Source organism: Elgaria multicarinata, chromosome 2, assembly GCF_023053635.1.
Source record: "Elgaria multicarinata webbii isolate HBS135686 ecotype San Diego chromosome 2, rElgMul1.1.pri, whole genome shotgun sequence".
Taxonomy (NCBI): domain Eukaryota; kingdom Metazoa; phylum Chordata; class Lepidosauria; order Squamata; family Anguidae; genus Elgaria; species Elgaria multicarinata.
Genome location: NC_086172.1, coordinates 43,761,321 through 43,778,040, shown reverse-complemented (window position 1 = coordinate 43,778,040; position 16,720 = coordinate 43,761,321). Strand labels below are relative to the sequence as shown.

At 39.1% G+C, this 16,720-nt stretch overlaps 1 protein-coding gene across 5 annotated transcripts in view; it reads left to right on the top strand.

Moving 5' to 3' along the window:
* UBR3 (ubiquitin protein ligase E3 component n-recognin 3) overlaps positions 1-16,720 on the top strand; it is a 108,159-nt gene that overhangs the window by 1,472 nt on the left and 89,967 nt on the right. For 4 of the 5 annotated variants that reach the window (XM_063116411.1, XM_063116410.1, XM_063116409.1 and 1 more), the window contains exons 2-6: positions 7,196-7,335; positions 9,617-9,775; positions 11,089-11,232; positions 11,966-12,015; positions 14,582-14,648. In XM_063116411.1, the coding sequence (XP_062972481.1) occupies positions 7,196-7,335; positions 9,617-9,775; positions 11,089-11,232; positions 11,966-12,015; positions 14,582-14,648 (560 nt within the window). The remainder of the gene's footprint in view (positions 1-7,195; positions 7,336-9,616; positions 9,776-11,088; positions 11,233-11,965; positions 12,016-14,581; positions 14,649-16,720) is intronic. The other variant, XM_063116408.1, reaches the window with a different exon arrangement.

Here is a 16,720-nt window from a genome sequence, read left to right as displayed (position 1 = left end):
GTGTGTATTAATAACATTTAATTGTATAGCACTTTCACATATTCAAAGTGCTTCACATGCGTTATCCAGCCACAATCTTCACAACAACTCTGTTAGGTCTATCAATATTATCCCCCATATTATAAATAGGGGGACTGAGGCTGAGAGAGTAGATTACTTAAGGCCACCTAGAGAATTCATGCCAGAGGAAGATCTCAACTGGGGTCTTCCTGATTTGTAGCTTATGGTTGTAATCCTATGCACATTTAGACAGAAAAAGAATCCTAAAACTCCCAGAATCCTTCTAGGCAGCCATGCTGGCTGGGGCATGCTGGGAATTGTAGGACTTTCTCCTGTCTTTAACATGCATAGGACTGCATCATTAGTCTCTATGAGAGAAATATACATATGGGAAGACAGATCACTGTATGCCCATGGTCAGACACTTTATATTAGTTAAACTAGAATAGCAGCAAACTCATGGTTTTGTGTTTTTACAGACACCTTTAACTGACTTTAGAACAATCACTCTCTTTATGAACGAAAGTGTGATAATAAGTAACTAATCTAAGGTGTCTTCACTCCTCATATATTTAATACAATTACACTGTCCCAGCTTCTACTTTGTTGATTTATTTATTTTTATTACTTGTACTTAATCATTTTTATTTAAGTTCTAATCCGTCCTATAATCAATGCTGTATTAATGTGTATGTGCTGGGATGAGGCTTGCAGATCAAATCGCCACAAGAGTGATATTGCTGCAAGGAGGAGGAAGGGAAAGTCCCATTGCATGAACAGAAGTCCATTTGTGTAGCATTGGATATAGCCCACTGCATATATTGATGTACATTAAAAGAATTTGGTTTCCTTTTGTGCTTTTTTAACTTACAATTATCTCTCATGGCCTTACACCCCCACACCCATTATGTATGAATAAAGAATATGCACACAGGTAGAAAGAATTGGTGGGGTGGGTGTTAATACAAAGGATGCTGTGAGCCTGGTCAGATGTTCCTTTGTCCAGAATTTGACCCAGGACAAGATTGTGAGAAGGCTTGTGTGTGCTCTCCCTTTTTCTCCTCAGTGCAGGTAGAAAGTAACTAGTAAACTGGGAGAACCCTGTCTGTGAGGAGTCACCTTGAGGTGTGTTCCTATTTCAGAGCAGTGGGAGCCTCTGCATTGTGGCTTCTTCTTGTGAAGCTCTTAAGAGTGTAGCAACCCAAGGACACGTGGCAGGAGCTGACAACACATTTACTTCCATGCTAGTGATGCCCCATCTCCTCAAAGTAAATATTTGGTGACCCTTTTCTGCATGACCTGTTATGTTACTACAATGGAATGTAAGGAGCTACACTGCTGCTGATACCATAGGATCTGGTTTAGTGGCCTATTCCTATTTCTCAGGGCTGAAGAAAGCCCACTTTCCTTAGAGCATAGTTCTGTTCCACTTGTAGTGAGGGAAGAGTGAGAGGAATGTGGGAAAGAGTACAGAAGTTGAAGGCCTGATCCTGATTTCACTCCAAGTAGAATCCCTGGGCAAAATAATACCTCAATAGAGCATGTAAGTGAATGCCAGTCTATGGAGAAAACAGGAAAATATGTATAGCATAACATTTGAAGTGTGTGTTGGCTCCTGAACCTGAATAATTAAGGTGGAAGAAAACTTTTGTAATTCACTTCAACATTATAACATATAGAGTATAGGGGTGGGGGGAAAGTAACATTTTAAGCGCTCCTGAGAGAGGGCCCGTCAGTTAGATTAGAGAGTCTTTATTAAGGAATGGTTAAAGAAAATTAGATTGGGTAAAGGAATGGAGAAAGCAGTTAAAGAAGGTAGTGTTGGGACTAGGAGATTGGCTTGAGAGTGGGCTGGCTGTGAGCAGAGGATCCAGAGAGGCATACAGCAAATGTCAGAGAGAGAATGCAGAGTACAGTATTACCTTTTTGAAAGTGTACCATGCGCTCAGAGTTTTTGTAGAAGCATTGGGGGCAAGGATACCTCCTGTTGTTGGCAAAATGGGTAGATGTAAAGCTGTGGGGACGTAATTTCAGCTCCACAGTAGTACTTTTTTTGGCAGGACAGAATGGTCAAGTGCTGCCAAAATATGGGAGGATTTGCTGTCATAGTGAAAGCATGTGATAACTGGAGTCATCCTATCCCCTGCCCCCATGTTAGTATGGATTGATGTGTGAACGCTGAAGATATGGCAGTATGTAAACAGTTCTCAGATATTGTCTGCTCACTGTGATGGGCACTGCCCATTGTTAGTATGAATGCTGGAGAGTGAGCGAGCTGTGGAACTTAGTCATTTTTATTTTCATGCACGTATGCTGTCTCATCTCACTAGGCTAACCTATAATTAAAATGCAGCTCTTCCTTATAAATTGAAATGAGCAAAGGAACACAATTTAGTTGTCATAGTTTTCAAAAACAAGGCTTCTTGATTTGTTTGCTAAATGATCATGAGAACTTTTTTCTTTATTTTTCCCCTTTTCTTTTTTGGCATTATGGATATAACATGAATTTGGCAAGATACCTTTCCCCTCTACTATGTGCAATAATTTCCTCTGACTATTAACAATGAGATGGACTGGGGAGAACATTCTTCTAATTTAGTGGTAGTGTGGTGGCAACCCGCAGGTGTGTTATGTATACTTCTGGACTAAAAGTTGCAGTCTATTTTGGCAAGTCTAGTGTCACATTGTAGAAGGATATATGACACACATCAATAGGGATGCTTCGTGGATTGTGTACCACCATCTGAAATAACTTAGGCATAATTCACACAAACAGCAGATTAATAGCAAAATCTGTTTCTGGACTCTCCCATTTCAGTGTGCAAGTAGGCGCTCACATGACTAAATGCTCCAGATCAGAGGTTGTTTACGAAGAGTGGAAGTGGCTCACACACAGCGCACGTCTCCATGACCTGCGACTGGTCCATAGTCTCTGTCCCCTGAAAAATTATCCTAGAAATGCATAGGGCACCTGTTCCCTCAACAAATCATTGAGAGTACTGGTGGCTTTTCTTGTTATGTTTGTATGCTTTGTTGCTGTAGGAATAGCCCTTCTGTTGTTGTTTTAGTAGGGTCAAGGCAACACACTTCTCTTACAAAATTATCAGCAGATTGTTTGATTTCATTTTATGTTGGACTTGGGTGGCACCTCTTGTTTTGGAAGAACCACCCCTCTATTTTCACTATAAAAACACAACGTAATCGCCATGATTCTCACTTTCTCTTTCACTTGTCCTGAAACTGTAGCTCTACTTCTGTTACGGTATTTACAACTGGAATTGTTGGGGTGTTTCAGTGCATTCTAAGTAAAAGCATTCTGATGAGTGCTGCAAGATCCAACAGCAGCTTGTTCTTTTGACTCTAGAACAGCCGTTACAGATGGTTCTGTGGCAAGTATATCAGTCAGCCAAGACAAATGTTTGTGTTTAGAGTTTTTCTTTGGTCTCTGTTCCCTGCTTTTCTAAAACCTATGGGATAATTTTGCATTATTTGGTGGGTATAAAGAGAAAAGCAAAGGAAAATATATGTAATAGCTTATTCAGGCACCATGCCACATGAAAAGTGCAATCATTTCAAAAGTTTGTACAGGGCTAGATTCAGCTGTTCGTTGCTTGTAAGTAAGTATGATTTGTGACATTGCACAACATCATTACCGATCACAGGGTATGTCTGTTAAGGCATCAGCCTTAGCTTCCAGCTTTCTGGCTTTTAGGTCTTGGTCTTAACTATCTCACATTGAACCAAGACCTAAAAGCCAGAAAGCTGGAAGCTAAGGCTGATGCCTTAACAGACATACCCTGTGATCGGTTTTTTTAATGATTGCATTTCCCTGTTTTTTAAAGAGGAAATGTATTATTACAGTGTTCTGAAAAACAACAACCACAAACAACAAAATACAAACAAGTCATGATATGTACAAATGAATAGATATTTCTTTTTCCCCCTCTTTTCATCAGTGAAAATGATTCCCTTCGCCTTCAAAATTACCTCACTCATCTGACAGTTCCTTGCTTCCCCTTCCCCCTGTCAGAATCGTGACAGGAACAGTGTAATTCAAAACACTGGATTACTGGCAGCATTTTAACTTCAGAGGCAAACTGAGCATGCCCAACGTAACTTTGCCAGCAGTTGTTGCCATAGTCTTTCATTGATTAGAAAACATTGGTAATTTTTAATCTACTCAGATTTCACCTAACTAATAAAAAGCATACCTCCTCATCAAGTCTGAATAAAATAGATCAGTAATATCCCCTGGAATCTGAAAGAAATATATGAGAATTTAAATTGGGTGGAATCTTCAAATCCAAGAAGATGATTTGGAGGCAACTTTATGAGGGGCATATTCTTACCAAGAAGTGCTCTCTGGAAAACTGCCAATCTCTGTAAACTACATTTGTACAGACAGGGTCTTCAAAGGTTTTTTTTTTAAACCCAGGTTTGGTTCTTTCAATTCAGCCTTTCAATTGGTGTCCTTTCAATTCAGCCTGCTTGAAACAGTTCTTGGACTAAACAGAAAACTAGAAGTGCTAGTGAATCCAGAGCACGTGACACGTGATTCCTTCGTTGAGCAGGGGTTTGGACTCGATGGCCGTATAGGACCCTTCCAACTCTACTATTCTATGATTCTATGATATAACAAGCTGCAGCTTGGAGTAAAAAGTCAAAGGTGTCAATTTCCAACGCTTTTAACTTGCTGTATCTGTGGCAATTTGTATCAGATCAGTTTGATATTTTGCACAATTGTAAATAAATTGTAAAGCGGCTGATGCTAGGGAAAGTGGAAGGCAAAAGGAAGAGGGGCCAACCAAGGGCAAGATGGATGGATGATATTCTGGAGGTGACAGACTTGACATTGGGGGAGCTGGGGTGGCGACAGCCGATAGAAAGCTCTGGCGTGGGCTGGTCCATGAAGTCACGAGGAGTCGGAAGCGACTGAACGAATAAACAACAACAAATAACATCATAAGATAAAGTGTAGATGCCATGTTTCATGTTATTAGCTCAACAGGTATCATTTTTATAAGCAATAGAATTTTGAGGCATATAATTGCAGAAACTTTTTTTTTTGCAACTCACCTTAACGTAAGAGGCATTCCCAGGCACCTTTAATGATAGTTAAGTTCTTTGTGACAGCTTTGACTTGTTTTGGGGAAATAATGGATAAGAATAGTTCTTGGCATACAGTAAATTGAATCAGCCTTGGTCGCCCTGATGGATGACCTTTATCGAGAGAGGGACAGGGGGAATGCAACCCTGTTAATCCTGCTCGATCTCTCAGCGGCTTTTGATACCATCGACCATGGTATCCTCCTGGATTGACTCCGTGGGATGGGCATCGGAGGCACTGTTTTACAGTGGTTCCGGTTCTACCTATGGGGTCATTTTCAGAGAGTAGCATTGGGTGATCAGTCCTCGGCCTCTTGGCAATTGAGCTATGGAGTGCCGCAGGGCACCATCTTGTTCCCAATGTTATTTAACATCTATATGAAGCCATTGGGAGCAGTCATTAGGGGATTTGGAGCTAAATGCCATCAATACGCTGATGACACGCAGCTCTATATCCCTGTGACAACTGAATCAGGTGAGGCTGTGCAGGTCCTGGACCAGTGCCTAGACTCAGTAATGGGCTGGATGAGGGCCAATAAACTGAGACTGAATCCTGGCAAGATGGAAGCCCTGTGGGTGAGTGGTTCCCGAGTCTGGGAGACAGGCTCATTGCCTGTTCTGGATGGGGTTGCACTGCCTCTGAAAGAACAGGTTCATAGTTTGGGGGTACTCTTAGACCCATTTCTGTCGTTGGAGGCTCAAGTAGCCGCCATGGCTCGGAGTGCCTTTTACCATCTTCAGTTGGTTTGCCAACTACGGCCTCTTGGACAGGGATAGCTTGACCATGGTGGTACAGGCATTGGTAACCTCAAGATTAGATTACTGCAACTCACTCTATGTGGGGCTGCCCTTGAAGCTGCTCCGGAAGCTGGAGCTAGTGCAGAATGCTGCAGCTCGGCTGTTGTCTGGAGCTGCCCCTTTCCAGCATGTAACTCCTCTGCTGAGGGAACTGCACTGGCTGCCTATTTGCTACTGGGCCAGGTTTAAGGTTCTTGTACTTGTGTACAAAGCCCTAAACAACTTGGGACCAGGATACCTGAGAGAGCGCCTTCTCCCTTACCAACCTGCCCGGTCACTGAGGTCATCTGAGGGCCTGCTCCTGGTGGTTCCACATCCTCCAATTGGAATCCACCAGGGGAGGAGCCTTCAGCGTGGTGGTGCCCCTCCTGTGGAATTCCCTGCCTCTGGAGGTCAGGCAAGCGCCAACCTTGTACTCCTTTCGGCGCCTCCTGAAAACATCTTTATTCCAAGAAGCCTTTCTTTAACATGCAGCCTTGGATTTCTGTTTTTGCTTCTTTTTAAATTTTGTTTTAACTGTTTTATTCTGTTTTTATTTTCATTTTACCTTTTACACTGCTCCGAAATTTTTCAATGGGGAGCGGTATTTAAATATTCTAAATAAATAAATAAATAATAAATAAATTGGCATAAATAAGTTTTGAACTGTAGGAATATTGCCACTCTCAATAGTTTTTGGAATGCCCTCCCTGGAGAGGTCCATCTTGTACAGACTTGGTTGATTTTCCGGTACCAAGAGAAGACCTTTTTTATTCTCTCGGACTTTTTAGTTTTTACTTTGTTACTTGTTTTACTCCTAATGATATTGTGATGATTAGCAATATTTATATGGTGCTTTTCTTTGAACAAATCCTGAATATGTTTTAAAGCTGCCCCTCTTCATGTTTACATATTTTTAGTTTTTTTTTTTAGCTGCCTTGATATTTATCTTCTGCTTTTACAATATTGTTAATGCTGCTTTCAATTTCTTTTGGTTTTATTATTTTATTGTGTTTATCTTTATTATGTATGTCGCCCTGAGAACTTTGGCTGTGGGGCAACTCATAAATGGAATAAATGAATGAATAAATAAAATTTTCTGTAATATTTAGATAAGGAGGAAAAGCTAGTTGGGAGATAAAATCACGTTTATGGTTTGCTGAGAAGAAATGTGAAATATGTTGAATCCATTTTGAATGTGTAGGCATATGTTTACATATGCAGCTATGGGGAATACAGATGAATTAGAACCTTTCAGTTCCATATTATTAGGTGTCTGGCAATGTTTAAATTTGAATAAATTTGTTTACAGGTTTTGCAAAAGGCATCGGATAAAATCAAGCTCAGAAGTTCCATCTGTTCCAAGAGATCTGCTGATAATGTCAGAACTAGTTCTTCCACAATTCATCTTCTCTCTTATTCAGTACTTAAGGGAAGGTTATAACGAGCCAGGTATGTGTAATAATATTGTTCGATAGTCTCACAAGACAAGATTCCTAACACTACTAGTAACGTTTGTTTTGTTTACTTTAGAGGGGCGATAGTCCATTTAATTTTCAAGCTAAGTGCAATTTCAAGCATTTGGTGAACTGCAAGTGAGTGCTATTTCAAGAAAATGTGATATGAGCATTTGACAGTGAAGTTAATGTAGCAGGATTCTCTAGAGCCCCTTCCCCACCCCACCTCGGCCTTGATAAGCAACTTCATGCATTTTTCAAATTGAGAGAAAAGGCTGAAATCCTCAAGTAAAGAAGGTTGGTACACAGAGTGGGGTGGGAGATGAGGGTGAGTTGGTACTTGGTGCCTGTTTGGCCAGAAACGCTGGAAAGGATAAGAGAATATTTTGGGGCTGTTATTCAGTGCCTCCTCATTGAAGTAAAATATAATATTTGGGGCTTAGAAAGCTTAGAAAAAAAGACACAGGGGGTCATGATAGTGGTGTATAAAATGAAGCATGGTGTGGAGAAAGTGCGTAGGGAGAAAAATGTCTCATTCTGCCATAATACTGGAACCGGGGGTTGTCCATGAAGTTGAATGGTGGGAGATACAGGACAGATAAAAGGAAGTATATCTTTACATAGCACGTAGTTGAACTATGGAATTTGCTACCACATGATGTAGTAATGGCCACCTACTTGAATAGCTTTAAAGGCGGATTAGACAAATTCATGGAGGAGAAGACTATTAATGGCTACTAGACATGTTACCTCCTTCATCAGTGGCTTCCATAACAGTTGCTGAGGAACATGAGCAGAAGGGTGCTATTGCAATCATGTCCTGCTTGTGGGTTTCCCATAGGCATGTAGTAGGCCACTGTATGAACAGTATGCAAGACTAGATAGGCCTTTGGTCTGATCCAGTATGGCTCTTCTTAGGTTCTTATAAGTACCAAGATATTTTAACCACCTAAAAATAATTTATTCCAAAACTCAGCAGTAAAAAAGGAGCAATGGTTGAAGTTAAAACTTATGAGCATAGACCAAAATTGTTATTAATTAAAAGCAGATGTAAACAACAAGTTCTTTGGAGCCTGTTTTAAATCATTCAAGAGAGGACCAAATATATTTCTTGTGGGAGGGAGTTCCACAATAGTGAGGCTCCGCCTCTTGTACCGTCTAGCCTGATGGACCTTATCAGCAAGCTTGACAACAGGGCTTCCATGGCCAATCTTAAGGGTTGAACATACTTATGTAGGTGCAGGAGGTCCTTCATCTAAACCCAAGTTTTTAGGGCTTTGAATTGGGCTTGGAAGCACACTGGCATATAATCAGTATTATATGTTCAGATGTTTGTCCCAGGTGGGCACCTGCATTTTGCACCAATTGAAGCTTCCGTACCATCTTTAAAGGCAGCTCCAGATAGTAATCTTAATTTGGATGTAATCAGGGCATGACTGACTGAGGAAAGGTCTGCTCCCTCCAGATAGGGGCATAACTGACAAATACACTAAAGCTGATAAAAGATGATCCTGGCCATTGACACCACTTCATCTCCATAGAGGCCAGTAGAACTTCCAAAGCGTTGTGCCAGGCCCCCTCAGGAAGAGTACAGCTCCATTTAACACCAGTCATACATGTTCATCCAGAACAGCAGAATTCCCTATCCACACTATCTCCACCTTATCTGGATTACATGTCATCTGGATTACACATCCCAAAAATGCCTCCAGATACATGTTCAAGTCTTCCACAACTTTTCAGGGGCTAGTAGGTGGGAATGAGATTGAGCTGCATGTCATATGCATATTGATAGTTTAGTCCAAACTCCTGGATGGTTTCTCCCACAGGCTTAATATAGATGTTGAAAAGCATAGGGGACAAGATGGAACCCTGAGGTATCCCAAAGGCCATGAGTTGAAAAAGGAGTCTCATAGAACCACCATCTGGGTTCACCTCTTCAGAAAACTCTGGAGCCATTTTAACTAAGTGACCTAGAAAGATAACCATGGTTGATGGTATCAAAGGCCTCTGAAAGGTCCAGCTGAACAGAATTATACACTGTACCACCAAAGTTGTTTCTATCGGAAACCAGGTTGGAACCGATCCGAAAAAATCCATGTCAGCCAAGACCATCTGAAGAGATATGACCAGTCTTTGCCACATACAAGTATTATAATCAGGTGTACAGTCTAAAAGTTTTAGTTATAGAAATGGGATAGGGTGCTTGGTGAAGTAAGAAGATACCAAGTAATTAGAACATTTGACTAATCTTATGCAAACTGCTTCCACCCCAGTCCTTGATCTACCATCAGAAAAAGACCTTCAAAAAGTCCTTCAGATATTGGAACCTCACATTTCATTCTTGGAAGATCTGACAAAAATGGGAGGAGCAATGCGTTCAGTCCTTACTCAGGTTTTGACAAATCAGCAATTCTATACAGATCTTAGCTCTGGTGAGTTGATGTTTTTTTTTGTCTGGAGGAGTTAACCATGTGTTCTGTTAAAGGAGAGAAGCAGTGCTGTGGTCTGCACATTCTCTTTTCAGGCCTTACAGAACTTGAAGAAAAGCATTGAAGTAGTATATGTATTTAAGACAATTTATATCCCATGTTTGATTGAATGATCCTCAAGGCCATTTTCATTAGATTGTGATACACACATGCACAGACAATCCAGCAGTCCTTGGTCCCTTGGCCGATGGGGCCAGAGTGTGCTTTCCCTCACTTCTGCAGCCCTAGAACCCCATATAGCATGACATGATTCTTTCTCCTGCTGGAACCATCAGAGCAGCCAGTCTCAGCTGTAAATGGCCTAGAGGACAATACCAGGCATAATCCTGCAGTCGTGGAATCAAGCATGTAATTAGTAGATGATGGAGGGACAGGTTCAACTGTATCTCATCTACTTTTCTGCAGGCAACATTTACTCACCCAGGTGAGCAGACAAGTTGCAAACTTCATGAAAAAAACACCCTTGGTGTTTTTTTTTTAATGTATGTGAACACTGAAGAATGTGGCATTTCAAAGCTTGAAAAAGACATATCAAAATGTTTTGCCCTTAGACTTTATTAGAACTTCAGTATTTTTTACCCTTGGTTAGATCTTCCTTTCCCACTCCTATCTATAATTTATAGTTATATAAAACCTTTCCAGATTATGAGAATGTTCCTCAACTGCATTCTAGACTTAGTGGAATAATTCCAAATAACAGGAACGAATAAGTGAGCATACAGCCTTCAAAAAACCAAGTAAATAATTAAGAGTCACAAAATGGCAGGGCATTCAGTGCAAGTGAAGTTCTAGCCTTGTTTCTCTTGGTTTCAAGGGCTAGATTAAAATTCCTGCTCATGTGGGAATGCTCAGCCTTTGAGAATTAACATCCAGCTAAACCTACACAAAGTAGTGTACGTGTGGGAGAGAGTTGTGGTATGACATATTGTTAGTCATGACATAGTCACAGTCTAAGAAGGGTCTGTGACATGTGACCACAATTACACAGTCTGCTCACAGTAGTTGCACATATGCTGCCTACAGAGGAATCACATTTTTCTCATAACAAAACACTGCAGTTTGCTGGAAAAATATTATATTTACAGGTGAAAAGCACTACGTGAAGGTAGGTAAATGGATCCTATGCATTTATTGTGTGGAAATGCCCAGAATTTATTTTATACCATGGGACATTTCTTGTGTAATCTGTTATCCACCTGTTTCATATGGGAAGGGTTGTTTCCTAGAGTGAATGTTTCTTTTTGAATATATTTAAGGTGGCGGAGAAAATGCATGTGCGAAGAAAAGTCATGAAAAATACCTTGTAGCTCTGAAAGGTTCTGGACTGACATTTCCTGAAGACAAGCTTGCATGTGGAGCGCAGGAACAAGCAGCTGGGACCAGCACTTCAGCAATTCAAGGTTTGTTCTGAAAATAAAATTTATTTATATAAGAATGTTCTTAAAATGAAGACTTGAAGCCCAGTATTAATTTACTTAACATGTTAAAACCTATCCGCTTCTGAAGTGGCTTATAGAACGTAGTTAAAACTGCATAACTACTGAAGACAAAAACTATACCAAAACCCTTCTTCAGTTTCCAAAATTTGAGAGCATCTAAATTCTTATGTAATAGAATTAAATTACCATGGAAGTGTTTAGGTCTAATTACTTCTGTTTATTAGTAAATATAGCATTTTGAATGATCACATAGTAACTGTGGCTCAGATAACATTTCAACAACAGCGTGCATTTGCGCACTGTTCTAGGTACTGGGCAGTGTCCAGTTGTACATTAGCGATAATGGAAATTATGTTGCTCTAGCATAAGGAACTTCTAGTGCAATGCCAATGGCATTAGCTGGCATAGTGGGTTTTCCGGGGAATCCTGTTATGCCAGCTAATGCTATTGGCATTGCACTAGAAATCCTTTATAATAGCACCACATAATTTATGTTAGTGCTCATGTCCAATTAGATACTGCCCATAATACCAAATCATAAGTTGCACATCTTTAAGGGTTTTGCATTTTCCTGCTAGACTTTACTTTCAGATCCTGTTAGGATGCAGCCCTTGCTTGACCGATTAACCCAGACTTATATGTAGATACTGTTTTTAAAATAAAAGTCTTATATTTAAATTTTTAATTTCACAAGGTCTTACAGGTGCTACACCAACTTCAGGGCAAGGTGACTCTTCAGATGAGGTGAGATTCCTTTAGAAGTAAAATGAAATTTATAATCTTGTGTGAAATAAATTAAAATACCCTGAGCCTCACTTTGCTTGTCTTTGCTAACAAGTTAATTTGTTGTTTCAAGGTTATAATCCATCATGTTGAAAATCTCTCTCTTCTATATTTGTTGCTTTCTCCCACTAGGAGAGTTGTTGCTAATACTGCTTTCCTTGAACTAATTTTAGCAATGCTGGGAATTACAGTATAGATAGCAACTTCTGGAAATATGCTAGCTCATTACCATGTCAGTTTCATGTCTGATGAACAGGTTTTAACTAGTGTTATGCTGAAAAGGCTGAATATGTCTTTCTAGCTCTCTTGTGTAGCTTTGTTATTAAGGGCAATAATGAGTTTTTTCTCTGCTATGTTCCTTTGTTGAAACTTCATAGGAAAGGAATATTTACTTGTAACAGGGCAATTCTGAACTTGTTTACTCAGAAGTAAATCCCATTGAGTTCAGTGGGGGCTTCCTCCCAGTTTAGCCAGAGTAGAATTGCCGTTTAATTCTCTCTGAAAGTAATATATATATATATATATATATATATATATATATATGTGCGTTTTAAGTTGGAAAACAACAAAAAGCTCCCTTTTTCTTAAAATATGTAAATGGATGGATATTTTACTACATTTTAAATGTTCTTTTAAAAATAGTGGTAAATACATACATATTCTTTTTTAAAATAAAATCTTGAATGTTATTTTTTCTTGTAACATAAGGATTTAAAATCTTTCAAAATAACTCTACAAAACATGTATATCGCTTCCTCAGTATCCTACTAAAGTGGATAATTTACCAATAAAACATTAAGAATCAAATTACCCCCAATAAAGAACAAGGTTTTACTGCATCTTGAACCTTAACATTCCAATTTCAATATATAATAAAGACACCATCTCTTAATAAATTGATAATTTTGTTTCCTCCCTTCCCTTAATTATATCAGTAAGTTTTGTCATGTAGTTCAATTTTTTCCTGTCCTTTTTCTGTGCCTTTAAGAGTAATCCGACATACAGAAATTTAGCCAGTCACTCTTTCCCTGGTGTTGTTATTAGTGTTAGGAGGCTTTATTGCAAATGTCTGCTTCTCAGGTTGTTGTAAGAGTTGCCAGACTAGAGCTGGTTAAAAGGAGGAAACCCTGTTTGAAAACCTTAGTTCAAAACCACTCATAGTATTTCAGATTTTAGTTCAACTTCAAAAAACGAATGTCCTGCTGCTACTTCAGACTAGATTTCATTTGAGATTAGAGAAACATAAAATATTAAGGGTTTATAATATCTGCAAAGGATTTCTGGTTCCTGGCAAACTCTACGTAACAGGTGTAGAGGGGGAAATTATTGTTTATTTATGCCCACAACAATTAGATAATTGTCATTGGAATAGCAGAGTCTGCTATGCTCTTAGGAGTGGTATTTAGAAATTAATATTTTTCAAAGTCGTGCTGCTGTACATTCCCTTTGTTTAAAAAGAAAAGAAATGTGGTTTTTTTTAAAAAAATAGTTGAAGGTGAAATTAATTCCCTACATTCAGACGAATTCTGAATGATGCTCAGACATTTTGTTCTTGTACAATTTATTGTAAGGTCTAAGTTTATGGTGTTGGGAAGGAGGGATGCCATATTATTTCAATGCAAGATGTGCGTTTGGAAGATTTAAAACAAAGGAGCTTGAGTACATTGGGGAAAGATGCAGGAAATGAACCTTTAAGTGCCTTTTGCTTTTTGATGACTAGATTACTTCATTTGCGCTTTCCAATATTTTAGTGAGCACATTTCACTAAATAGCATACTAACCTATTTGTGTTTGTATCTCTCTTAAATAGATATAAAATGCATATTATAGACATGATTATTAAACCCAAAAAATCACGTGTGCTTGAGATCAGAGATTACACCATTGTAATCTTATCTAGAAACTAGATAGCATTTACGTGTCTAGTTCAAGGTTCCTGTGTACATATTATTTAAAACAAGGACAATTTATACCATGAGATAACTGGTAATTTCTTCAGTTATTTAAATGTTGTATGTGCATGTGTGGTTTTCAACTTAGTTGATATTGACTGCATTCACAAGTAACATTAAATGTTTATGTTAACCATGGTTTGTTCTTTTAGCCATGAATTGTTTTGCAGACAAGCAAACGAATCACAGCTTGTTTTCTTTATTTCTGATTAGATTAATTCCTGCCTATTTTGCCAGCCTTCAGAGCAGTTTTGTTTTCAGGCTGCTTCTGCTGGGCACGTCTGTTTTAGGGCAGATAGTAGCACAAACAAGACAGGGTGTAAATGAGGTATTCATAAAGATTATTTGTAGTAGCAAAAGCATAATTTAAGAAGGATTATGAAGACTTTTTTTGATGAAGAATATGTTGTTAATAATGCTAGTGGTTTTGGAATATGGTGCTGCAGTTATCAAATGTTTCCAGAGCACTGTGTTTACATCTTATTTTTCTTTTGAAAGCGTAATTACAGAGCATAAGGTCGCCGACACTAAGATGTTTTATATTTATTTACTTTCAAACTCTTCCCTTATCTCAGGAGGACCAGGATGGTAGCCAAGGTGTGGGAAAGCGCAAGAGGGTGAAATTAAGCAGCAGCACCAAAGGTACGTGGCAAATTGTTTATTGGATACTTTGTGTTTTGTATCCTGAGGTAACGAAGCTTGATTGTTTTGAACACTGCTGACTGAAACAGGCAATATGATCAAAAGATTGGATCCTTGTAGGACATAATGGATCATTGTGCGTCTGAACCCCACACCCCACACTTCTGTAAACACGCACTCATGGCCACTCAGTACACCAAGCCATTACTTGGAATAGGAGGTCTGTGCATGTCTATCTAGACCTCTGCCCTCTGTTCAGTCAAGGAACACGAGCACTCAGCATCCTTTGACTGAGTGGAGCAGGCAGGGCTGAATATGGATATGGCAAGGATATGCAAATCACATACAGAGCTGCTATAATGGCCTAACGTGATGAGTGCCCATGAGTATCCACGTGTCGAGGGAGGAAATAGATCTCAGGCCTTAAGGAGATAGTTCATGTGCAAGTGGTTATGCACTTGCAAGGAAAAGGATTTGTATTCTTTATATTTCATCATTTTTGTATACTGCAGCAGTTTATAAAGACAGTATCTTTTGGTAAAGCAGTGTTGACGCTTTGTTGATAGCAAATTTCTACTCAATATTCCAATGCTGGGTGCAAAGGTTTTACTTGGCTCTAACATTTTTCTGCCCAAGACTACATAAGTAATAGGGAAAGACATTTTCTTGCCCAGAATGGGTGGGAAAAAGAAGAATGTCCTTGTCCTAACCTGGCCTCCTTTGTTGTTCTTGCTGAACTGTATTTATAGTAGTAGCAGAGATTAATTTTGGCCTTTTTATTACTTACACAAAAGGATGATTGAATGAAAAGGTGGATGTCTGACTGGTGATATCCAGGATCTTGGAAGGATGGATTGATTTGAAGTGAAAAGTCACAGAAAGATTGCTTTAGTTGCTATATTAAGTCTAGGAAGGAGAAAAGTAGATTTTTCTTATCAGGAGGCATTGAAGATGACACGTGGTAACATTAACTGCATTATCTTCTGCCATACAGATATACAATTGTCAGCTGATAGGGAAGAAGTGATAGTTTTGAGAAACTGTGCAGAGGAAGGGGCTGTATACTAGGAAAGCTGAATAGATTGAGCTCTGGGGAAAATAGCCATTCAGGATAATTTCAGGCACAAATGTGCCATGTAACAAAACAGCCAGTGGAATCAACACAGAGGAAATTTATGCATAATCTTCTTTTTTAAAAAAGAAAGAATGTTGTACTTGATGGAATATTGATATTTCTATGCATGTAATTTTCTGTTCCTTTTTTATTTTTATTCTCACGATTTGTTTTCTGTTTTGTTTTGTTAAATTTATATTAAAAGGAAAAAAGGTTAATAAAAAAAATCACAGATCATGTTGTCAGCAGCATCAGTGTGACATGGGTAAGGGTGTATGTGTTCAATTGCAATCCAGTGCATACTTACCTGAAAGTAAGTCCCAAATAACGCAGTGAGACTTGCGTTTGAGTAGACATGCGCAGGATTGAACAGTTAAGACTATTAGACAAAGCAGGGAGCAATATTCTTTGCTTTGCCTAATACTCTATTTGGTGAGTTCCATAGCGGAGTTTTGCATTCCCCTTTTGCTCCCTCATGGTCCAATGCTATTAATCTCATTGATCTAGTTCACACATAATACTAAACCATGGGTTGTTGAATTCTGGATTGTCATGATATGCAACTCAGCTGTGCTAACAAACCATGATTTGTTAACCATAAACATTGTGAGCCAATGTTTTTTTTATTTGGTAGTGAACTTTGGGTTGTTTAAACCATGGGTTGTCATTACATGTGAACCCAGAATTGTGGGTTGCTCATGGATTGTTTTGCTAGGCTACAGAGGTGGTGCCCAAGAGTGGTAAAAAAAGACCCTACCTTCTCTACTTGCCAGTACATACAGTGCCACTGTTTGCTGGCTGGGGAATGCTGGGAATTGAAGGACTTTTTTTTGTCTAAACATGCATAGAATTGTGCCCTAAGAAATGTAGGCACCTGGTATCAAAATACCTTTTAATGTCTTGACATCTCTTAGAGCCATGTCTTAAGGTGGAATTGGCTCCCAAACTTGTGTTTGAT